This window comes from Scyliorhinus torazame, chromosome 8 (assembly GCF_047496885.1).
Source record: "Scyliorhinus torazame isolate Kashiwa2021f chromosome 8, sScyTor2.1, whole genome shotgun sequence".
Taxonomy (NCBI): domain Eukaryota; kingdom Metazoa; phylum Chordata; class Chondrichthyes; order Carcharhiniformes; family Scyliorhinidae; genus Scyliorhinus; species Scyliorhinus torazame.
Genome location: NC_092714.1, coordinates 49605493 through 49631447, shown reverse-complemented (window position 1 = coordinate 49631447; position 25955 = coordinate 49605493). Strand labels below are relative to the sequence as shown.

At 42.2% G+C, this 25955-nt stretch overlaps 1 protein-coding gene across 18 annotated transcripts in view; it reads left to right on the top strand.

Annotated features, from left to right (window-relative positions):
• LOC140427828 (uncharacterized) overlaps positions 1 to 25955 on the top strand; it is a 507915-nt gene that overhangs the window by 293485 nt on the left and 188475 nt on the right. For 15 of the 18 annotated variants that reach the window (XM_072513572.1, XM_072513555.1, XM_072513571.1 and 12 more), the window contains 7 exons: positions 325 to 465; positions 1409 to 1552; positions 6267 to 6407; positions 7351 to 7494; positions 9173 to 9313; positions 23867 to 24007; positions 25186 to 25329. In XM_072513572.1, the coding sequence (XP_072369673.1) occupies positions 325 to 465; positions 1409 to 1552; positions 6267 to 6407; positions 7351 to 7494; positions 9173 to 9313; positions 23867 to 24007; positions 25186 to 25329 (996 nt within the window). The remainder of the gene's footprint in view (positions 1 to 324; positions 466 to 1408; positions 1553 to 6266; positions 6408 to 7350; positions 7495 to 9172; positions 9314 to 23866; positions 24008 to 25185; positions 25330 to 25955) is intronic. The other 3 variants (XM_072513558.1, XM_072513568.1, XM_072513564.1) reach the window with 3 other exon arrangements.

Sequence of the window (25955 nt, the reverse complement as noted above, 5' to 3'; positions counted from 1 at the left end):
AACCAACAGTTCAAATTCACACAGTCACGCTGTCCCTTGCTTTAATTACCATTCGCACATCCCCAACAGTTTAAAAAAGACAGGAATATTGCCAAAGATCAATGTCATCATTCCTTGGATTTTCTTGACAATATGAAATGTATTATTAGATGCATAGTGTGAGATTGCAATATAATCAATTTGAAGTGAGGATTGAAGTATAACACCAATTGTCTTTCAATATAATGCTATTTAATAAATCAAACATTTCATCAATAGAACTCTGGAGTCATTTTCAAGAAAGACTAAGAATTATGTAACTGGCTTCCTCCTTATTCCCCGCAGACGATGAGGTGCGAACTCCTGACACTCGTAATCTTTTCAGTTTAATCTCAAAATATGAAATTCCGGTCACTGACACCCCTAATGTGTTCAGATCAATCTCAGAAGCAGAACCTCCAAAGAAAGGAGTGAAAGAGGCTGCAGGTACTTTTCCAGCAATATTTCTGCCTGGGACATAAACTCAGGAATGGAGTAAATGATAAACAGTGCATGTTGAGGTTTGTGCTAAAGCAACGGAAGATCAGACACGAGCTGTAGGTGCTATGCCACACCTTTACAATGCAATTAAGTTTGATAGTCAGTTCATTGTCTTGCATGCAACTCATTCAGTGTTGAGGCACAAATTATGTGAATTATATTATCCACTGCATAGCTCCAGAAATGTAAGCATTTTGCTACTTTCTTGGAGTCTTTGGTCAACAACATCCTTATTTCATGGAGCTTTGTGCCTGAGCTTGTCTAGAAAGACGTCTGTCATCCTATTAAGGCTGTGCTGTTGTGAAGTTTATTGTTGATAATTAGTTTTATGTGGTGGAAGCAATGTTACTGCATGGAATGTCTGCTATCATGCCACTCTCCTATGAACCTTTTGGATGGGATTATTGTCCTTTCACAAAGCATATAAAATGAGCACACTACTTCACATTTCGTCGACATTAAGCAGTTTGGTTGTCACTGTTGATTATTTGCTCAGCATGCTTATTTTGTAAATTTTAGACACTGTCCTTGGCTATAAAGTGTCTGTCAACCTGTCATTGACGTTATGGTGAAGCTCATTGAATAGTATAATTAACTTTTACTTATTGTTGCTGCAATGAGTATCTATTGTCATATCACGATAATATAAATCATTATAATATTGAATTGATTAATTTTCACATTTAGTGTAACTTAGTATTGAATGGAATGTATTATTATATGCTGTATTTGGTTACTTGGGGACGCATTTAATTATTTTAAAAATGACAGCATACCATACCTGTGCTACATTAATGTCCAGAAATACAACTGTATTTATCAGAATAACACGTGGATTTTCTTCACTAGAGATTAAGTATTTTCTTTATGGATTCCTTCTTATCCCCAGCAGACCGTGAGGTGCCAACCTTTAACCCTCGTAATGTGTTCAGTTCAATCTCAGACTATGAGCTGCCAGTCACTGACTTTCCATATCTGTTCCAACCAACCCCAGAATCTGAACCTGCTAAGATAGGAAAGGATGAATCTGCAGGTACTTCTGACAATATGAGTGTCTTTGGTGTGAATACAGTAGTGGAGTAAATGATATAAATACAGTCACAGTTCACTGCACAGTGACGGTTTATTTAAGCACACGGTACAAGTTCTCTGTCACAGTATTACAATTAATGAGTATTTGTTTTAGTTTTGTGTATCGTGCTTTCGATAGTCAAAACACAATCTTCCATGAAAGCCATACATAGTTCTTGCACAATGTACATGAAATATACAATCCGCAGGAATATCTACATTTTAACTCAAATTATTTCATCAACATGTTTATTTGATGATGTTTGGGCAGTGCACATCGAGAAAGATATTAAGGCAATGTGAAGGGGCAGTGGATTGGTCTGCCAGCATGTTGTAGAGATGAGGACTTCTGTCTCTGTGGAGAGACTAGAGAAGCTGAGGTGTTCTGTTCTAGAGCAAGAAACACCCATGTAAGATTGAGTAGACGTGTTTTAAGTTCGGAGAGGGTTAGATGGAGTAAATAAGGAAAATCAATTTTCACTGGCATGAGGGTCAGTAGCCAAAGGACACAGGTGTGAGGTCATTTAGAAAAGCACTAGAAGTGACAGAAGGAATACTCGCACAGAAATTATGTTCTGAATGGCAACTTTCTGTGCTGTACGATTCTGTAATTTAAACTTTAGAACTGGCTTCGCTGTATATAGTCTATCAATTCATAATTGCAACACTAATATGATGCTTATTGTACGATAAATATATTTCATCCAGTAAAAATAATGTTTCTGCCTGGAGGTTCTTAATAATCACTTGGTATGAAATGTTTTGGGTATTATTGATGTAATTTATCAATGCGTGTTTTGTTGAGCTTAACGTTGCATGCAAAGTAATATTAGTCTCACAATCCATGTTTGTTTATCAATCAATTTAAAGTTCTTGTAAAACAACATGCGAGTAATTCTTCTGCATTGTAAATGTGTCCAGCAGTGAACATGTGTTTATCAGTACAATTGACAATGTCTGTTTGAGGGTGGTATGTGGGGGACAGTGGTTAGCACTGCTGCCTCACAGTACCAGGGTTCCGGTGTTAGGTGGCTGTCTGTGTGGAGTTTGTGCATTCTCCCCGTATCTGTGGGCGTTTGCTCCGGGTGCTCTGATTTCCTCCCACAACCCAAAGATGTGCAGGTTAGGTGGATTGGTTGATCTAAATTGTCAAACGATGTGCAGCTTAGGTGGAGTTATGGGGATAGGCAGGCAGAGAAGTCCTGTGTCGGATACTCTTTCGGAGGGTCGGTGCAGACTCGATGGGTCGAAATACCTCCTTCTGTATTGTAGTGATTCTATGATTCTATTAAGTATTTCTAAGCTCCTTACCATATAAAACCAACAGTTCAAATTCACACAGTCACGCTGTCCCTTGCTTTAATTACCATTCGCACATCCCCAACAGTTTAAAAAAGACAGGAATATTGCCAATGATCAGTGTCATCATTCCTTGGATTTTCTTGACAATATGAAATAATAAACTAGTATGGCAGGGGGGTGGGCACGGGAGCAATAGGTCAGAAGGTGAGAGCGTTGAGGGAGAACTAGGGAATATGGACAGTGTGGCTCTGAGGCAGAGCAGACGGGGAGAAGTTGCTGAACACAGCGGGTCTGGTGGCCTGAAGTGCATATGTTTTAATGCAAGGAGCATTACGGGTAAGGCAGATGAACTTAGAGCTTGGATTAGTACTTGGAACTATGATGTTGTTGCCATTACAGAGACCTGGTTGAGGGAAGGGCAGGATTGGCAGCTAAACGTTCCAGGATTTAGATGTTTCAGGCGGGATAGAGGGGGATGTAAAAGGGGAGGCGGAGTTGCGCTACTTGTTCAGGAGAGTATCACAGCTATACAGCGAGAGGACACCTCAGAGGGCAGTGAGGCTATATGGGTAGAGATCAGGAATAAGAAGGGTGCAGTCACAATGTTGGGGGTATACTACAGGCCTCCCAACAGCCAGCGGGAGATAGAGGAGCAGATAGGTAGACAGATTTTGGAAAAGAGTAAAAACAACAGGGTTGTGGTGATGGGAGACTTCAACTTCCCCAATATTGACTGGGACTCACTTAGTGCCAGGGGCTTAGACGGGGCAGAGTTTGTAAGGAGCATCCAGGAGGGCTTCTTAAAACAATATGTAAACAGTCCAACTAGGGAAGGGGCGGTACTGGACCTGGTATTGGGGAATGAGCCCGGCCAGGTGGTAGATGTTTCAGTAGGGGAGCATTTCGGTAACAGTGACCACAATTCAGTAAGTTTTAAAGTACTGGTGGACAAGGATAAGAGTGGTCCGAGGATGGATGTGCTAAATTGGGGGAAGGCTAATTATAACAATATTAGGCGGGACCTGAAGAACATAGATTGGGGGCGGATGTTTGAGGGCAAATCAACATCTGACATGTGGGAGGCTTTCAAGTGTCAGTTGAAAGGAATACAGGACAGGCATGTTCCTGTGAGGAAGAAAGATAAATACGGCAATTTTCGGGAACCTTGGATGACGAATGATATTGTAGGCCTCGTCAAAAAGAAAAAGGAGGCATTTGTCAGGGCTAAAAGGCTGGGAACAGACGAAGCCTGTGTGGCATATAAGGAAAGTAGGAAGGAACTTAAGCAAGGAGTCAGGAGGGCTAGAAGGGGTCATGAAAAGTCATTGGCAAATAGGGTTAAGGAAAATCCCAAGGCTTTTTACACTTACATAAAAAGCAAGAGGGTAGCCAGGGAAAGGGTTGGCCCACTGAAGGATAGGCAAGGGAATCTATGTGTGGAGCCAGAGGAAATGGGCGAGGTACTAAATGAATACTTTGCATCGGTATTCACCAAAGAGAAGGAATTGGTAGATGTTGAGTCTGGAGAAGGGGGTGTAGATAGCCTGGGTCACATTGTGATCCAAAAAGACGAGGTGTTGGGTGTCTTAAAAAATATTAAGGTAGATAAGTCCCCAGGGCCGGATGGGATCTACCCCAGAATACTGAAGGAGGCTGGAGAGGAAATTGCTGAGGCCTTGACAGAAATCTTTGGATCCTCGCTGTCTTCAGGGGATGTCCCGGAGGACTGGAGAATAGCCAATGTTGTTCCTCTGTTTAAGAAGGGTGGCAGGGATAATCCCGGGAACTACAGGCCGGTGAGCCTTACTTCAGTGGTAGGGAAATTACTGGAGAGAATTCTTCGAGACAGGATCTACTCCCATTTGGAAGCAAATGGACGTATTAGTGAGAGGCAGCACGGTTTTGTGAAGGGGAGGTCGTGTCTCACTAACTTGATAGAGTTTTTCGAGGAGGTCACTAAGATGATTGATGCAGGTAGGGCAGTAGATGTTGTCTATATGGACTTCAGTAAGGCCTTTGACAAGGTCCCTCATGGTAGACTAGTACAAAAGGTGAAGTCACACGGGATCAGGGGTGAACTGGCAAGGTGGATACAGAACTGGCTAGGCCATAGAAGGCAGAGGGTAGCAATGGAGGGATGCTTTTCTAATTGGAGGGCTGTGACCAGTGGTGTTCCACAGGGATCAGTGCTGGGACCTTTGCTCTTTGTAGTATATATAAATGATTTGGAGGAAAATGTAACTGGTCTGATTAGTAAGTTTGCAGACGACACAAAGGTTGGTGGAATTGCGGATAGCGATGAGGACTGTCTGAGGATACAGCAGGATTTAGATTGTCTGGAGACTTGGGCGGAGAGATGGCAGATGGAGTTTAACCTGGACAAATGTGAGGTAATGCATTTTGGAAGGGCTAATGCAGGTAGGGAATATACAGTGAATGGTAGAACCCTCAGGAGTATTGAAAGTCAAAGAGATCTAGGAGTACAGGTCCACAGATCACTGAAAGGGGCTACACAGGTGGAGAAGGTAGTCAAGAAGGCATACGGCATGCTTGCCTTCATTGGCCGGGGCATTGAGTATAAGAATTGGCAAGTCATGTTGCAGCTGTATAGAACCTTAGTTAGGCCACACTTGGAGTATAGTGTTCAATTCTGGTCGCCACACTACCAGAAGGATGTGGAGGCTTTAGAGAGGGTGCAGAAGAGATTTACCAGAATGTTGCCTGGTATGGAGGGCATAAGCTATGAGGAGCGATTGAATAAACTCGGTTTGTTCTCACTGGAACGAAGGAGGTTGAGGGGCGACCTGATAGAGGTATACAAAATTATGAGGGGCATAGACAGAGTGGATAGTCAGAGGCTTTTCCCCAGGGTAGAGGGGTCAATTACTAGGGGGCATAGGTTTAAGGTGAGAGGGGCAAAGTTTAGAGTAGATGTACGAGGCAAGTTTTTTACGCAGAGGGTAGTGGGTGCCTGGAACTCACTACCGGAGGAGGTAGTGGAGGCAGGGACGATAGGGACATTTAAGGGGCATCTTGACAAATATATGAATAGGATGGGAATAGAAGGATACGGACCCAGGAAGTGTAGAAGATTGTAGTTTAGTCGGGCAGTATGGTCGGCACGGGCTTGGAGGGCCGAAGGGCCTGTTCCTGTGCTGTACATTTCTTTGTTCTTTGTTCTTTTGAAATGTATTATTAGATGCATAGTGTGTGGTTGCAATATAATCAATTTGAAGTGAGGATTGAAGTATAACACCAATTGTCTTTCAATATAATGCTATTTAATAAATCAAACATTTCATCAATAGAACTCTGGAGTCATTTTCAAGAAAGACTAAGAATTTTGTAACTGGCTTCCTCCTTATTCCCTGCAGACGATGAGGTGCGAACTCCTGACACTCGTAATCTTTTCAGTTTAATCTCAGAATATGAAATTCCGGTCACTGACACCCCTAATGTGTTCAGATCAATCTCAGAAGCAGAACCTCCAAAGAAAGGAGTGAAAGAGGCTGCAGGTACTTTTCCAGCAATATTTCTGCCTGGGACATAAACTCAGGAATGGAGTAAATGATAAACAGTGCATGTTGAGGTTTGTGCTACAGCAACGGAAGATCAGACACGAGCTGTAGGTGCTATGCCACACCTTTACAATGCAATTAAGTTTGATAGTCAGTTCATTGTCTTGCATGCAACTCATTCAGTGTTGAGGCACAAATTATGTGAATTATATTATCCACTGCATAGCTCCAGAAATGTAAGCATTTTGCTACTTTCTTGGAGTCTTTGGTCAACAACATCCTTATTTCATGGAGCTTTGTGCCTGAGCTTGTCTAGAAAGACGTCTGTCATCCTATTAAGGCTGTGCTGTTGTGAAGTTTATTGTTGATAATTAGTTTTATGTGGTGGAAGCAATGTTACTGCATGGAATGTCTGCTATCGTGCCACTCTCCTATGAACCTTTTGGATGGGATTATTGTCCTTTCACAAAGCATATAAAATGAGCACACTACTTCACATTTCATCGACATTAAGCAGTTTGGTTGTCACTGTTGATTATTTGCTCAGCATGCTTATTTTGTAAATTTTAGACACTGTCCTTGGCTATAAAGTGTCTGTCAACCTGTCATTGACGTTATGGTGAAGCTCATTGAATAGTATAATTAACTTTTACTTATTGTTGCTGCAATGAGTATCTATTGTCATATCACGATAATATAAATCATTATAATATTGAATTGATTAATTTTCACATTTAGTGTAACTTAGTATTGAATGGAATGTATTATTATATGCTGTATTTGGTTACTTGGGGACGCATTTAATTATTTTTAAAATGACAGCATACCATACCTGTGCTACATTAATATCCAGAAATACAACTGTATTTATCAGAATAACACGTGGATTTTCTTCACTAGAGATTAAGTATTTTCTTTATGGATTCCTTCTTATCCCCAGCAGACCGTGAGGTGCCAACCTTTGACCCTCGTAATGTGTTCAGTTCAATCTCAGACTATGAGCTGCCAGTCACTGACTTTCCATATCTGTTCCAACCAATCCCAGAATCTGAACCTGCTAAGATAGGAAAGGATGAATCTGCAGGTACTTCTGACAATATGTGTGTCTTTGGTGTGAATACAGGAGTGGAGTAAATGATATAAATACAGTCACAGTTCACTGCACAGTGACAGTTTATTTAGGCACACGGTACAAGTTCTCTGTCACAGTATTACAATTAATGAGTATTTGTTTTAGTTTTGTGTATCGTGCTTTCGATAGTCAAAACACAATCTTCCATGAAAGCCATACATAGTTCTTGCACAATGTACATGAAATATACAATCCGCAGGAATATCTACATTTTAACTCAAATTATTTCATCAACATGTTTATTTGATGATGTTTGGGCAGTGCACATCGAGAAAGATATTAAGGCAATGTGAAGGGGCAGTGGATTGGTCTGCCAGCATGTTGTAGAGATGAGGACTTCTGTCTCTGTGGAGAGACTAGAGAAGCTGAGGTGTTCTGTTCTAGAGCAACAAACACCCATGTAAGATTGAGTAGACGTGTTTTAAGTTCGGAGAGGGTTAGATGGAGTAAATAAGGAAAATCAGTATTCACTGGCATGAGGGTCAGTAGCCAAAGGACACAGGTGTGAGGTCATTTAGAAAAGCACTAGAAGTGACAGAAGGAATACTCGCACAGAAATTATGTTCTGAATGGCAACTTTCTGTGCTGTACGATTCTGTAATTTAAACTTTAGAACTGGCTTCGCTGTATATAGTCTATCAATTCATAATTGCTACACTAATATGATGCTTATTGTACGATAAATATATTTCATCCAGTAAAAATAATGTTTCTGCCTGGAGGTTCTTAATAATCACTTGGTATGAAATGTTTTGGATATTATTGAAGTAATTTATCAATGCGTGTTTTGTTGAGTTTAACGTTGCATGCAAAGTAATATTAGTCTCACAATCCATGTTTGTTTATCAATCAATTTAAAGTTCTTGTAAAACAACATGCGAGTAATTCTTCTGCATTTTAAATGTGTCCAGCAGTGAACATGTGTTTATCAGTACAATTGACAATGTCTGTTTGAGGGTGGCACGTGGGGGACAGTGGTTAGCACTGCTGCCTCACAGTACCAGGGTTCCGGTGTTAGGTGGCTGCCTGTGTAGAGTTTGCACATTCTCCCCGTACCTGTGGGCGTTTGCTCCGGGTGCTCTGATTTCCTCCCACAACCCAAAGATGTGCAGGTTTCGGTGGATTAGTTTACCTAAATTGTCTAACGATGTGCAGCTTAGGTGGAGTTATGGGGATAGGCAGGCAGGGAAGTCCTGTGTAGGGTACTCTTTCGGAGGGTCGGTGCAGACTCGATGGGTCGAAATACCTCCTTCTGTATTGTAGTGATTCTATGATTCTATTAAGTATTTCTAAGCTCCTTACCATATAAAACCCACAGTTCAAATTCACACAGTCACGCTGTCCCTTGCTTTAATTACCATTCGCACATCCCCAACAGTTCAAAAAAGGCAGGAATATTATCAAAGATCAATGTCATCATTCCTTGGATTTTCTTGACAATATGAATATTGTCAGATGCACAATGTGAGATTGCAATATAATCAATTTGAAGTGAGGATTGAAGTATAACACCAAAAATCTTTCAATATAATGCTATTTAATAAATCAAACATTTCATCAATAGAACTCTGGAGTTATTTTCAAGAAAGACTAAGAATTTTGTAACTGGCTTCCTCCTTATTCCCCGCAGACGATGAGGTGCGAACTCCTGACACTCGTAATCTTTTCAGTTTAATCTCAGAATATGAAATTCCGGTCACTGACACCCCTAATGTGTTCAGATCAATCTCAGAAGCAGAACCTCCAAAGAAAGGAGTGAAAGAGGCTGCAGGTACTTTTCCAGCAATATTTCTGCCTGGGACATAAACTCAGGAATGGAGTAAATGATAAACAGTGCATGTTGAGGTTTGTGCTACAGCAACGGAAGATCAGACACGAGCTGTAGGTGCTATGCCACACCTTTACAATGCAATTAAGTTTGATAGTCAGTTCATTGTCTTGCATGCAACTCATTCAGTGTTGAGGCACAAATTATGTGAATTATATTATCCACTGCATAGCTCCAGAAATGTAAGCATTTTGCTACTTTCTTGGCGTCTGGTCAACAACATCCTTATTTCATGGAGCTTTGTGCCTGAGCTTGGCTAGAAAGACGTCTGTCATCCTATTAAGGCTGTGCTGTTGTAAAGTTTATTGTTGATAATTACCTTTGTGCGGTGGAAGCAATGTTACTGCATGGAGTATCTGTTATCATACCATTCTCCTACGATCAATTTGGAAGGCATTTATTGTCATTGCACAAAGCATATAAAATGAGCACACTACTTCACATTTCATCACTGTTCAGCTTTTTCTTTATCACTGTTGATTATTTGCTCAGCATGCGTATTTTGTAAATTTTAGAGACTATCCTTGGCTATAAAGTGTCTGTCAACCTGTTGTGATGTTATTGTGAAGTTTATTAGACCGTATAATTAACATTTGCATATTGGAAGTAATGTTGTTGCATTGAGTCTGTACTGTCCTATCACAACTGCATTATCATTATGAATAATATTTAATTGATTAACTTTCATATTTAGTGTAACTTAGCATTGAATGTAATGTATTATTATATGCTGTTTGGTAACTTGGGAATGCATTTTGTCACGGGAATGTCACTTTAAGAAATGTTTGTCATCTCAAGTGGTTGCAGTGATGTCAGTTTCTGGGTGGAACGGGGCTCTGGCTCTGCTTTTTACTTTTGTTTTGAGCTGGAAGCTGTTTTTGGCTCTGAGTTTTAGTTTCGTTTTCAGTTGGATTCAAACTAAGGAGGTGCATAACTTTCTCTCTGCATGCTAAAGAATGTCTCCAGATCACTTGATGATTTCAAAGTAATGCCTGTTTCTGTAAGGAATGCAAATCTTCTGGGCGCGATTCTCTGCTCCCGCGCCGTTTCAGAGAATTGCCTGGGGCGCCATTTTTACCTGCGACGCCGGTCCGATGCCCTCCCGCGATTCACCCCAACGGCGAGAACGGCCCCATCGAGCTCTGCGCGGCGCAGGCCAGAGAATCGCCCGGGACCCCCAAAATGGCGATTCTCCGCTCTCCCGATATTCTCTGGCCCGGATGGGCCGAGCGGCCTGCCGAAAAGGACGGCTTCACGCCGGCGCCATCCACACCTGGTCGCTGCCGGTGTGAACACCGCGGTAACGCTGTGGGGGGGGGGGTGGCCTGTGAGGGGGGCGAGGGGGGTTCCTGCACTGGGGGGGGAGTGCTCAAAAGGGGGTCTGGTGCCCACCGATCGGCGCGCCGGCCTCTCTGAAGGAGGACCTCCTTTCCTCCGCTGCCCTGCAAGATCGATCCGCCATCATCTTGCGGGGCGGCCGCGGGGAGGACATCAACCGCGCATGCACGGGTTGGCGCCGGTTATCCCGCGCATGCGCGGTTGACGTCATTTACGCGGCGCTGGCCCTGTCATTAATGCGGCACCACTTTTATGCGGCGCCAAAGCCTGGCACACGTAAATAACGCGGCACCGCTCTTAGCCCCCCGGGGGAGTGTGAATCGGGGTCTGGGAACGGCCTCCTACGCCAGAGTAAAACACTCCGGTTTTCACTCCGGCGTCGGCACTTAGTCTCCAGATCGGAGAATCGCGCCCACTGTCTTTGTTAAAAAGGGTCTTTGACTTATGAATGTCGTTAGGAAAGTTACTAAGGGTTACCTATAGAGTACTGTATCTTTGGGGGGGTGGGAGTATCAGTGTTGGTAATTGATAAGATGTTTACTGTTTGTTTATAAAATGTTAACTGGATTCATAGAATAAACATTGTTTTTGTTTAAAAAATACTTTAGATCTCTGTTGCATCACACCTGTAAAGTGGGCCCTTGTGCTCCCCATAACCAAAATCTATTCAAAGTTGTGGGTCAGGTGAACTCCATGATATACTTTGGTGTTCTCTAAACCCTGACCCATAATAAATCAGGGGCTTGTCCGGGATAAACGTCTATCTTTCGTGATTGGGTTGGCTTTGTGAACTTAAAGACAGTGAGGGGTGAGCATATTTGTGTTTGCTTTTCAGGTGTGGTATTCCAGTTTAAGTAGGGAGTCGGTTGTGGACAATGGCTCTTTCAGAAGCTCGGAAGTTTTTTGGGGGTGGAGAAATTCACAGGCAGCACCTTACGAACAGAGACTAAAAAAAGGCTTTTAGATTTGGTAAAAACATTGCAGTTCATGTTACCTGACAGCATACGAAAAGAAGACGTACTTACGGCGGTAGCTGAACATTTAAAATTGCCAGAGATACAGACTGACACATTAGAAATGGCAAAAATTCAATTACAGATTAAACAACTTGAACATGAAAAAGAATTAAAGCAGCTTGAATACACATTGAGGGAAAAAGAAAGAGTAGCCCTAGCAGAAGAAGAAGAAAGAGAAAGGAAGGTACAGATCAGGGGAAAAGGAAAAGAGACAGAGGAAAGGGAAAAAGAGAGAGAGTATGACCATCAGAAAATGGCCATTAAACATGACAGTCAGTTAAAATTGGCCGATGTAAAGGGAAAGGTACAGTTTGAGGAGAGTGATGAGGATAAAGAGAAAGAGCGCCATAGTCAAAGGCTTGGTGGGGATCTATTTAAGTATGTCCAGGCGTTGCCAAGGTTTGATGAGAAGGAAGTAAACAAATGAAATGGCCACAGGACTTGTGGGTATTACTGATTCAAACAAAGTTGGTAGGTAGAGCTAGTGAAGTGTTTGCATCACTATCAGAGGAGGTATCTGGGATGTATGAGGAGGTGAAAAAATCCATCGCAGGTGCCTGTGAACTTTGCCTGCAGCCTACAGACAAAGTTTTGGAAATTTAAGGAAAGAACTGGTCAAACATACATGGAGTTTGAAAGGTTCAAACAGAGTAATTTTGCTCGGTGGATAAGGGCTTTGAAAATAGACCAAACGTATGAAGCTCTCAGAGAAATTATACTTTTGGAGGAGTTTAAAAATTCAATTCCTGATGTTGTGAGAACTCATGTGGAAGAGCAGAGGGTTAAAACTGCGAGATTAGCAGCAGAAATGCCAGATGATTCTGAATTAGTTCATAAATCAAAGCTCGGTTTCCGACATCAGTTTCAGTCTGTGAGGGATAGTAACTGGGGAAAAGAGAAATACTCAAGTGGTAGAGGTAAAGGTGATCTGATGGGAGATAATACGGAGTGTGTACCTCAGATTAAAAAAGAAATCCAGGAGGTTGGAAGAGAAATGAAAAGTTTCAAATATTTTCACTGTAATAAACTAGGCCATGTAAAGTCACCGTGTTGGTGGTTGAAGAAAAGCACTGGGAAGGCTGATGTGGTAAAACAGGATAAGTCAGTGGGGTTTGTTAAAGTGGTAAAGGAAAGCCCAAGTGAAGCGAAGGAGGTGCAAAAGATTGTACAGCCTGATCAAGAGGTGATTGATAAGGACACGCCAGATCTCTTTAAAGAATTTACTTGTGTGGGTAAAGTTTACTCAGGTGTACCAGGAGGAGTAGGTAAAGAAGTCACAATTTTAAGAGATACGGGAGCTAGTCAATCTTTGATGGTAAGAGATGAGGAGTTATGTAGTTTGGGAGGAATATTGCCAGAAAAGGTGGTAATATATGGATTTCAGGGTGAGAAGAGTAGTGTTCCATTATATAAGGTAAGGTTGGAAAGTCCAGTGAAGAGTGGTGAAGTGGTAGTAGGAGTAATAGATAAACTGTATTCCTGGACAATATAGTTTATCTTGGGTAATGATATAGCTGGATCTCAAGTGGGAGTGATGCCTACTGTGGTTGATAAGCCAGTGGAAAATCAGACAACTGAAGTGTTGAAGGATGAATATCCTGGGATTTTTCCGGATTGTGTAGTAACAAGGTCGCAAAGTCACAGGTTAAGACAAGAGGAGAAATCAAAGAGTGAAAGTAAAGTTGAAGTTCAATTATCAGAAACGATTTTTGATCAGATGGTTGGAAAAGAACAGGGGGAGGATGAGACGGGTATTTTTAGTTCAGGAAAATTGCGGAGTTACAACAGAAAGATGTAGAAATAAAACGGATGTATCAGAAAGCATACACGGAAGAGGAATCTGAATGTATTCCAGAATATTATTACCGTAAAAATGTCTTAATGAGAAAATGGAGACCTTTACATATTCAGGTGGATGAAAAGTGGGCAGATTTCATTAAGTGGTATTGCCGGTAGGGTATAGAAAGGAGATGTTGCAAGTAGCACATGAGGTACCAGCGTGAGGTCATTTGGGAATAAGGAAAACTCAAGCTAAAATCCAAAAATATTTTAATTGGCCTGGACTACATAAAGATGTAGTAAAATTTTGTCGAGCAAGTCGGGGGCAGCATGGTACAATTGCTTCACAACTCCAGGGTCTCAGGTTTGATTCCGGCTTGGGTCACTGTCTGCGTGGAGTCTGCACATCCTCCCCGTGTGTGCGTCGGTTTCCTCCGGGTGCTCCGGTTTTCTCCCACAGTCCAAAGATGTGCAGGTTAAGTGGAGTGGCCATGCTAAATTGCCCTTAGTGTCCAAAATTGCACTTAGTGTTGGGTGGGGTTACTGGGTTATGGGGATAGGGTGGAGCTGTGGACCTTGGGTAGGGTGCTCTTTCCAAGAGCTGGAGCAGACTCGATGGGCCGAATGGCCTCCTTCTGCACTGTAAATTCCATGATAATCTATGATAAGTCACACATGTTAAATGATAGGGAAACGTCAAGCAGTGATAAAACCAGCGCCCTTAATACCCATTCCAGTATTTGAGGAACCTTTTTCAAGGGTCTTAATTGATTGTGTAGGACGGCTTCCTAAAACGTAAAGTGGGAATCAATTTCTTTTGACTATAATGGATGTGTCTACTAGGTTTCCAGACGCCATTCCAGTACGCAATATTACAGCTAGAAAGATTGTGGAGGAGTTACTTAAATGTTTTACTATATATGGGCTACCCACAGAAATACAATTGGATCAAGGATCAAATTTTACCTCAAGGTTATTCAAAGAAGTTATGGATAGTTTAGGAATAAAACAATTTAAATCAACTGTGTACCATCCAGAATCGCAGGGAGCCTTAGAAACTGGTATCAGACATTAAAGACAACGTTGAGGGCTTATTGTCATGATTATTCAGAGGATTGGGATAAAGGAATTCCTTTCGTACTGTTTGCAATTAGGGATGCACCTAATGAATCAACCAAATTCAGTCCTTTTGAACTAATTTTTGGTCCGTGAGGTAAGAGGACCACTTAAATTGATTAAGGAAAAATTGATGAGTGAGTAGTCGGAACTTACATTATTGGATTATGTGTCCAATTTTAGGGAACGATTAAATAGAGCAGGGGAATTGGCCAGACAACATTTAAAAGTTGCACAACATGTGATGAAACGGGTAGCGGTCAAGAAAGCAAAGGTTTGTAGTTTTGCCAGTGGAGATAAAGTTTTAGTATTATTACCAGTGGTAGGTGAACCTTTAAAAGCAAGGTTTTGTGGACCTTATCAGATTGAAAGGAAATTAAGTGAGGTGATTTATGTGGTAAGAACACCAGATAGAAGGAAAACACACCAAGCGTGTCATGTGAATATGCTTAAAGGGTACTTTAAAAGGGAAGGAGAGCTAAAGGAGGAGGTTTTAATGATTCTAACTCAAAGTGTAGACCCAAATCCAGATGACTTTGAATTTGACACCCCTCAAATTAAATTGGAAAACGAGGATGTTCATAAAAATTGGGATAAATTGTTGAGTTACCTTCCAGAGGAAAAACGGACTGATCTGAAAGAGTTATTGATATCACATGGGCAAGTTTGTGGAGATAAGTTGGGAAGTACTAAAATGGCTATACATGATGTAGATGTGGGAAATGCTGTTCCAATTAAACAACATCCATATAGACATAACCTTTTAAAATTGGCACAGGTTAACAAGGAAATTGAAAGTATGCTTAAAAATGGCATAATTGAAGTGGGTTGCAGCCAATGGAGCTCACCCATAGTGATGGAACCGAAACCGGTTTTACGTACCAAATGGTTGTGTGTGGACTATAGAACGTTTAATGCAGTTACAAGAATGGATTCTTATCCTATCCCATGTTTGGAGGATTGCATTGAGAAGGTGGGACAATCAGCTTTTATTTCCAAACTGGATTTACTTAAAGGTTACTGGCAGGTACCTTTATCCGAAAGGGCGTTGGAGATTTCAGCTTTTGCGACTCTAGATGGTATATACCAATTCAAAGTTATGCCATTTGGCATGAAAAACACCCCAGCCACATTTCAACTAACCAAGTTGTTTCAGGATTACCCAATTGTGCGGTATACATCAACGATCTGGTAATTTTTAGTCAGACATGGAAAGAACATTTGAAGCATCTGATGGAGTTATTCGATCGACTTCAGGAGACGGGTTTGGTGGTAAACCTAGCGAAAAGTGAATTTATAAAAGCCCAAGTCACTTTCCTTGGCCATACAATCGGACAGGGTCGACTGGTCCCACGGGATGTGAAAACAAAAGTTATTGGGGAGTTTCCAATACCCTCGACACAAAGGGAAATAATGTGATTTCTTGGCATGAGTGGATTTTACTGGAAATTTTGCCGAATTATAGCAGTGTGGTCGCTGCACTGACAGACATGCTAAAGAAGCGTAGCAAATTTCAGTTGACAGCGGAGTATCAAAAGACATTTGACTGCCTGAAGGCTGGGTTAACCACTGCTCTTGTGTTGGCCGTCCCAAATTATACAAAACCATTCACAGTGCGGTGCTTTTACAAGAAGACGATGAAGGACTAGAGTGGCCTATTGGTTATTTTTCGAAGAAATTAAATAAGCACCAGAAGAACAAAGAACAAAGAAATGTACAATACAGGAACAGGCCCTTCGGCCCTCCAAGCCCGTGCCAACCATGCTGCCCGACTAAACTACAATCTTCTACACTTCCTGGGTCCGTATCCCTCTATTCTCATCCTATTCATGTATTTGTCAAGATGCCCCTTAAATGTCACTATCGTCCCTGCTTCCACCACCTCCTCCGGTAGCGAGTTCCAGGCACCCACTACCGTCTGCGTAAAAAACTTGCCTCGTACATCTCCTCTAAACCTTGCCCCTCTCACCTTAAACATATGCCCCCTAGTAATTGACCCCTCTACCCCGGGGAAAAGCCTCTGACTATCCACTCTGTCTATGCCCCTCATAATTTTGTAGACCTCTATCAGGTCGCCCCTCAACCTCCTTCGTTCCAGTGAGAATAAACCGAGTTTATTCAACTGCTCCTCATAGCTAATGCCCTCCATACCAGGCAACATTCTGGTAAATCTCTTCTGCACCCTCTCTAAAGCCTCCACATCCTTCTGGTAGTGTGGCGACCAGAATTGAACACTATACTCCAAGTGTGGCCTAACTAAGGTTCTATACAGCTGCAACATGACTTGCCAATTCTTATACTCAATGCCCTGGCCAATGAAGGCAAGCATGCCGTATGCCTTCTTGACTACCTTCTCCACCTGTGTTGCCCCTTTCAGTGACCTGTGGACCTGTACTCCTAGATCTCTTTGACTTTCAATACTCTTGAGGGTTCTACCATTCACTGTATATTCCCTACCTGCATTAGACCTTCCAAAATGCATTACCTCACATTTGTCCGGATTAAACTCCATCTGCTATCTCTCCGCCCAAGTCTCCAAACAATCTAAAGCCTGCTGTATCCTCATCGCTATCCGCAATTCTACCAACCTTTGTGTCGTCTGCAAACTTACTAATCAGACCAGTTACATTTTCCTTCAAATCATTTATATATACTACAAACAGCAAAGGTCCCAGCACTGATCCCTGTGGAACACCACTGGTCACAGCCCTCCAATTAGAAAAGCATCCTTCCATTGCTACTCTCTGCATTCTATGACCTAGCCAGTTCTGTATCCACCTTGCCAGCTCACCCCTGATCCCGTGTGACTTCACCTTTTGTACTAGTCTACCACGAGGGACCTTGTCAAAGGCCTTACCAAAGTCCATAATGACAACATCCACTGCCCTACCTGCATCAATCATCTTAGTGACCTCCTCGAAAAACTCTATCAAGTTAGTGAGACACGACCTCCCCTTCACAGAACCATGCTGCCTCTCACTAATACGTCCATTTGCTTCCAAATGGGAGTAGATCCTGTCTCGAAGAATTCTCTCCAGTAATTTCCCTACCACTGAAGTAAGGCTCACCGGCCTGTAGTTCCCTGGATTATCCTTGCTACCCTTCATAAACAGAGGAACAACATTGGCTATTCTCCAGTCCTCCGGGACATCCCCTGAAGACAGTGAGGATCCAAAGATTTCTGTCAAGGCCTCAGCAATTTCCTCTCCAGCCCCCTTCAGTATTCTGGGGTAGATCCCATCAGGCCCTGGGGACTTATCTACCTTAATATTTTTTAAGACACCCAACACCTCAATGTGACCCAGGCTATCTACACACCCTTCTCCAGACTCAACATCTACCAATTTCTTCTCTTTGGTGAATACTGATGCAAAGTATTCATTTAGTTCCTCGCCCATTTCCTCTGGCTCCACACATAGATTCCCTTGCCTATCCTTCAGTGGGCCAACCCTTTCCCTGGCTATCCTCTTGCTTTTTATGTACGTCTAAAAAGCCTTGGGATTTTCCTTAACCCTATTTGCCAATGACTTTTCGTGACCCCTTCTAGCCTTCCTGACTCTTTGCTTAAGTTCCTTCCTACTTTCCTTATATTCCACGCAGGCTTCGTCTGTTCCCAGCCTTTTAGCCCTGACAAATGCCTCCTTTTTCTTTTTGACGAGGCCTACAATATCTCTCGTTATCCAAGGTTCCCGAAAATTGCCGTATTTATCCTTCTTCCTCACAGGAACATGCCGGTCCTGAATTCCTTTCAACTGACACTTGAACGCCTCCCACATGTCAGATGTTGATTTGCCCTCAAACATCTGCCCCCAATCTATGTTCTTCAGTTCCCGCCTAATATTGTTATAATTAGCCTTCCCCCAATTTAGCACATTCATCCCAGGACCACTCTTATCCTTGTCCACCAGTACTTTAAAACTTACTGAATTGTGGTGGTCACTGTTACCGAAACGCTCCCCTACTGAAACATCTACCATCTGGCCAGGCTCATTCCCCAATACCAGGTGCAGTACCGCCCCTTCCCTAGTTGGACTGTCTACATATTGTTTTAAGAAGCCCTCCTGGATGCTCCTTACAAACTCCGCCCCGTCTAAGCCCCGGCACTAAGTGAGTCCCAGTCAATATTAGGGAAGTTGAAGTCTCCCATCACCACAACCCTGTTGTTTTTACTCTTTTCCAAAATCTGTCTACCTATCTGCTCCTCTATCTGGCTGTTGGGGGGCCTGTAGTAAACCCCCAACATTGTGGCTGCACCCTTCTTATTCCTGATCTCTACCCATATAGCCTCACTGCCCTCTGAGGTGTCCTCCCGCAGTGCAGCTGTGATATTCGCCCTAACCAGTAGCGCAACTCCGCCTCCCCTTTTACATCCCCCTCTATCCCGCCTGAAACATCTAAATCCTGGAACGTTTAGCTGCCAATCCTGCCCTTCCCTCAACCAGGTCTCTGTAATGGCAACAACATCATAGTTCCAAGTACTAATCCAAGCTCTAAGTTCATCTGCCTTACCCATAATACTTCTTGCATTAAAACATATGCACTTCAGGCCACCAGACCTGCTGTGTTCAGCAACTTCTCCCTGTCTGCTCTGCCTCAGAGCCCCACTGTCCCTATTCCCTAGTTGTCCCTCAATGCTCTCACCTTCTGACCTATTGCTCCCGTGCCCACCCCCCGCCATACTAGTTTAAACCCTCCCGTGTGACACTAGCAAACCTCGCGGCCAGGATATTTATGTCTCTCCGGTTTCAACGAAGTATTCAACGATTGAGAAGGATACTTTGAGCTTGGTGCTGGCTTTACAACGTTTTCAAATTTATATTACCAGCAATTCGTCTGAAACAATTATATGTACTGATCATAATCCAGTGATGTTTTTGGAGCGATTCCGGAATAACAATGCAAGACTGTTTCGATGGAATTGATTGTTGAAGCAATTTCATTAAAAAATAATACATGTGGCAGGACGAGAAAACGTGATAGCCGATGCTTTGTCACGAATATGATGAAGAGAAGCAGGTTCGGTGGAGGAAGAAGAACTACAATGGACTATGTTATTATAAATGTTTGCATGTTTTGTTTTGTTTACAAAAAGGTGTATTTATTGTCAATTTTGCTTAAAAAAAAGTGAAAAGGTGAAAAATCCTAAAACCACATCTTAAAGCGGGTGGTTTATTTTTTTTCTTGGGGGGAGGTGTCATGGGAATGTCACTTTAAGAAATGTTTGTCTTCTCAAGTGGCTGCAGTGATGTTAGTGTGTGGGTGGTGCTGGGCTCTGGCTCTGCTTTTTACTTTAGTTTTGAGCTGGAAGCTGTTTTTGGTTCTGAGATTTAGTTTCGTTTTCAGTTGGAGGGTTGCATTCAAACCAAGGAGGTGTATTTTAGTCTTTCTCTCTGCATGCTAAAGAATGTCTCCAGATCACTTGATGATTTCAGAGTAATACCTGTTTCTGTAAGGAATGCAAACATACTGTCTTTGTTGAAAAGGGTCTTTGACTTATGGATGTTGTTAGGACAGTTACTAAGGGTTACCTATAGCGTACTGTATCTTTGGAGGGGGAGGGGAATCAGTGTTGGTAGTTGCTAAGATGTTTACTGTTGTTTATAAAATGTTAACTGGATTCATAGAATAAAAATTGTTTGTGTTTAAAAAATACTTTAGATCTTTGTTGCAGCACACCTGTAAAGTGGGCCCCAAAATCAAAATCTATTCAAAGTTGTGGGTCAGGTGAACTCCATGATATACTTTGGTGTTCTCTAAACCCTGGCACATAATAATTTAGTTATTTGTAAAATAACTGACGACTACACCTGTGTTACATTAATGTCCAGAATACAAATTAATTTAGCAGAATAACACAGGGATTATTTTCACGAGGGAAGGATATTAAGGAATTGTGAGGGGGCATTGTGGATTGGTCTGCTAACATTGATTAGTAGAGATGAGGACTGCTGTCTCTGCGGAGATACTAGAGAAGCTGAGGTGTTCTGCTCTAGAGCAACGAACCCGGATGGGAGATTGAATAGACACGTTTAAAGTTCTGAGAGGGTTAGATGGAGTAAATAGGGAAAAAACCTTTTCACTGGCATGAGGGGCAGTAGCCAAAGGACACAGGTGTGAGGTAATGTACAAAAGCACTAGAAGTGACATATGAAGAGTTTTTGCACACAGTGAGTGATCTTGAAAACACTGCCCGATAGGCTGACTGGTAGTTTCAATGGTAACTTTCAAAAGTGAAATGTACTTGAAGATGTAAAATGTTGGGTATGGGGAAAAAGCATGAAAATGAAACAAATAAGATAGCTCTTTCCAAGTACTGGCAGAGAAATGAAGTGCCGAATGGTCACTTTCTGGGCTGTATAATTCCATAATTTATGTTTTAGAAATTGCTCGGCTGTAAGGAGTCTTTCAATTTATAATGGCTTCACTAATATGATGCTTATTGTAAGATAAATATATTTTACACAGTATGTATATTTACCAGGATGTTACCTGGTATGGAGGGCATTAGCTATGAGGAGAGGTTGAATAAACTTGGTTTGTTCTCACTGGAACGACAGAGGTTGAGGGGCGACCTGATGGAGGTCTACAAAATTATGAGGGGCATACACAGAGTGGATAGTCAGAGGCTTTTTCCCAGGGTAGAGGGGTCAATTATTAGGGGGCATAGGTTTAAGGTGCAAGGGGCAAGGTTTAGAGGAGATGTACGAGGCAAGTTTTTTTTACACAGAGGGTAGTAGGTGCCTGGAACTCGCTGCCGGAGGAGGTGGTAGAAGCAGGGACGATAGTGATGTTTAAGGGACATCTTGACAAATACATGAATAGGATGGGAATAGAGGGATACAGACCCCGGAAGTGCAGGAGAGTTTAGTTAAGATGGGCAGCATGGTCGGCACAGGCTTGGAGGGCCGAAGGGCCTATTCCTGTGCTGTACTTTTCTTTGTTCTTTGTTCTAAAAATAGTGTTGCTACTTGGAATTTCTTGTTCATCACTTTGTACGAAACTTTTTGAATATTGTTGAATTAATTAGTCAATGCATGGTTTTGTGGAATTAATATTGCTGCAAAGTAAACAAAATGAGAGTAATTCTTCTGCATTACAATGGTGTCCAGCAGTGAAAATGTCTTTACCATAAGACCATACGACATAGGAGCAGAATTAGGCCACTCGGCCCATCAAGTCTGCTCCGCCATTCAATCATGGCTGATATTTTTCTCATCCCCATTCTCCTGCCTTCTCCCCATTACCCCTGATCCCCTTATTAAGCAAGAATCTATCTATCTCTGTCTTAAATACACTCAGTGACTTGGACTCCACAGCCTTCTGCAGCAATGAGTTCCACAGATTCACCATCCTCTGGCTGAAGAAATTCCTCCTCATCTCTGTTTTAAAGGATCGCCCCTTTAGGCTGAGATGATGTCCTCTGCTTCTAGTCTATCTTACAAGTGGAAACATCCTCTCCATGTCCACTCTATCCAGGCCTCGCAGTATCCTGTAAGTTTCAATAAGATCCCCCCCTCATCCCTCTCGACATGAATGCTAACATTGCATTTGCCGTCTTAACTGCCGACTGAACCTGCACGTTAACCTTAAGAGAATCGTGAACAAGGACTCCCAAGTCCCTTTGTGTTTCTGATTTCCTAAGTATTTCCCCATTTAGAAAATAGTCTTTGCCTCCATTTCTCCTTCCAAAGTGCATAACCTCACATTTCTCCACATTATATTCCATCTGCCACTTCTTTGCCCTCTCTCCTAGCCTGTCCAAGTCCTTCTGCAGCCCGCCTGCTTCCTCAATACTGCAGGTCCCTCTACAGATCTTTGTATCATCTGCAAACTTAGCAACAGTGCCTTCAGTTCCTTCTTCCAGATTATTAATGTACATTGTGAAATGTTGTCACCCCAGCACAGACCCCTGAGGCACACCATTAGTCACCGGCTGCTATACTGAAAAAAAAACCTTTATCCCCACTCTCTGCATTCAGCCAGTCAGCCAGGATCCGTGCCAGGATCTTACCTTAACACCATGGGCTCTTAACTTATTTAACAGTCTCCTATGCGGCACCTTGTCAAAGGCCTTCTGGAAATCTAAATAAATCATGTCCACTGGTTCTCCTTTGTCTAACTTCCTTGTTACTCCCTCAAAGAACTCTAACAGATTTGTCAGACATGACCTCCCCTTGGCGATGCCATGCTGTCTCAGTCCTATTTTATCATGCACCTCCAAGTACTCCGCGATTTCATCTTTAATAATGGATTCTAAAATCTGACCAATGACCGAAGTCAGGCTAACCGGCTTATAAATCCCCGTCTTCTGCCTCCCTTCTTAAACAGCGGTGTTACACTAGCCACTTTCCAGTCCTCTGGGACCTTCCCTGCCTCCAGTGATTCCTGAAAGATCACCACCAGTGCCTCCACAATCTCCTCAGCTATCTCCTTTCGAACCCTGAGGTGTAGTCCATCTGGTCCAGGTGATTTATCCACTTTCACATCTTTCAGTTTCCCCAGAGCCTTCTCCTTAGTGATGGTCACTGCACTCACCTCTGCCCCCTGATTCTCCTGGAGCTCTGGCATCCCACTTTATCAGTACAGTTGAGGATGGAAACATCAGCCTGAGGGCATCATGGTGGCACAGTGGTTAGCACTGCTGCCTCACAGCACCAGGGAACCGGCCTTGGGAGGCTGGCTCTGTGGATTTTGCACATTCTCCCCATGTCTGCGGGGGTTTCCTCTGAGATCTCCGCTTTCCTCTCACAGACCAAAGATGTGCAGGATAGGTGGATTATCCATGCTAAATTGCCATTTATTGTCCAATGACATGCGGTTAAGTGGGGTTACTGCATTACGAGGATATGTTGGGGTGCTGGGCCGAGCTGGGGTGCTTTTTCAGAGGGTCGATGCAGATTTGATGGGCCAAATGGCCTCCTTCTGCACTGTAGGGATTCTATGATTCTATGAAGCATTTCTGAGCTCCTTACCATTTAAAACTCAGTCCCGCTGTCCCTTGCTTTAATTACTATTCCCTCGTCCTCAACAGTTTAAAAAATATGATAGGAATATTGCCAAAGATGAATATTACCATTTCTTGTCAGTATGAAATGTGTTATTTGATGCACAGTGTGAAATTACAATACCAATTGTCTTTCAATATAATACTGCCTGGTAAATCGAATACATTCATCAATAAAACCCAGGAGTCATTTTCAAGAGAGAATAAGAATTTTGTATCCTGCTTCCTCCTTATCCCCTGCAGACGATGAGGTGCGAACTCCTGGCACTCGCAACGTGTTCAGTTTCATCTCAGAATATGAGTTTCCGGTCACTGACACCCCTAATGTGTTCAGTTCAATCCCAGAATCTGAACCTGCAAAGATAGGAGAGAAAAAAGTTGCAGGTACTTCTGACAATATTTCTGACTCGATCATGTACTCAGGAATGGAGTAAATGATAAAAAGTGCATGTTGAGATCTGTGCTAAAGCAAGGGAAGATCAGACACATGCTGTAGGTGCTATGCCACACCTTTACAATGCAATTAAATGTGATAGTCAGTTCACTGCCTTGCATGCAACTCATTCAGTGTTGTGGCACAAATTATATGAATTATATTATACACTGCATATATCCTAAAATGTATGCATTTTGCTTCTTACTTGGATTCTTTGGTCAATAATATTTCTATTTCATGGAGCTCTGTGGCTGTGCTTGGCTAGAATGTCTCAACCTATTAAGGCTGTGCTGTTGTGAAGTTTATTGTTGATAATTCGCTTTATGTGGTGGAAGCAATGTTACTGCATGGAATATCTGCTATCATACCACTCTCTTATGAACTTCTTGGAAGGCATTTATTGTCCTTGCACAAAGCATATAAAATGAGCCCACTAATGCACATTTCATGGATATGAAGCATTTTTGTTATCACTGTTGATTATTTGCTCAGCATGCTTATTTTGTAAATTTTAGACACTGTCCTTGGCTATAAAGTGTCTGTCAACCTGACATGATGTTATTGTGAAGTTTATTGGGTAGTATAATTAACTTTTACATATTGGAAGTAATGTTGCTGCATTGAGTCTCTGTTGTCATATCACAATTATATAAATCGTTATGAATAATATTGAATTGAATAATTTTTACATTTAGTGTAACTTAGTATTGAATGGAATGTATAATTATATGCTGTTTTTGGTTACTTGGGATGCATTTAATTATTTTTAATATGACAGCATACTATGCCTGTGCTACATTAATGTCTAGAGATACAACTGTATTTATGAAAATAACACTTTGATTGGCAGCATGGTGGCTCAATGTTTATCACTGCTGCCTCACGGTGCCGAGGACGTGGGTTCGATCCCTGCCCCAGGTCACTGTCCATGTGGAGTTTGCTCATGCTCCCCGTGTCTGCGTGGGTCTCACCCCCACAACCCAAAGATGTGAAGGGCCATGCTAAATTGCCCCTGAATTGGAAAAAAAACGAATTGGGCTCTTTAAATTTATAAGAAAGATAAAACACCGGGATTATTTTCACTTGACATTAAGAATTTTCTATCTGGGTTCCTTCTTATCCCCAGCTGGCCGTGATGTGCGAACCTCTGATCCTCGTCATGTGTTCAGTTCAATCTCAGACTATGAGCTGCCAGTCACTGACTTTCCATATCTGTTCAAACCAACCCCAGAATCTGAACCTGCTAAGATAGGAAAGAATGAATTTACAGGTACATCTGACAATATTTGTGTCTTTGGTGTGAAATGAGTAATGGAGTCAAGAATAATATGTGTATGTTGAAGTTGGTGCTGCAGTGACAATTAATTTGGTTACACTAAAGAAACAGTACTCTGCTATTACTGTTAAATGACTATTTGGTTTAGTTGCATGTTCCGTGTAATTGATAGTCAATTTATGGCCTTGCAAGGAACCCTTTTATTGTTGTATGATATGTCTGAAATGCGCAGTCCATTCTATACCTGATGGAATTGAGCCATTTCACTTATCTCTGCTGATTATTTGGCTATATGCTATTTCATGAAATTTGAATAGCACACATCAATAAAGGCACCAAAACATTGGGAAGTTTGGAGATTTGCTGACATGCTGGTCGAGATGGGAACTAGAGTAGTTGGGATCCTTCTCGGAGCAAAGAAGGTTAAGGGAAAACTGAATAACAAGTGGTTTAGATAATGTAAATATGGAGAAACAGCTGCAATTTGCATGAACGTCAGTAACCAAAGGACACAGATGTGAAGACTTTGTAAAAGAATCAGAAGTGACATAAGGACATAAGGACGTGGGGTTGGAGAATCGCCGAGGGGTGGCGTGAATCCCGCCCCCGCCGGCTGCCGA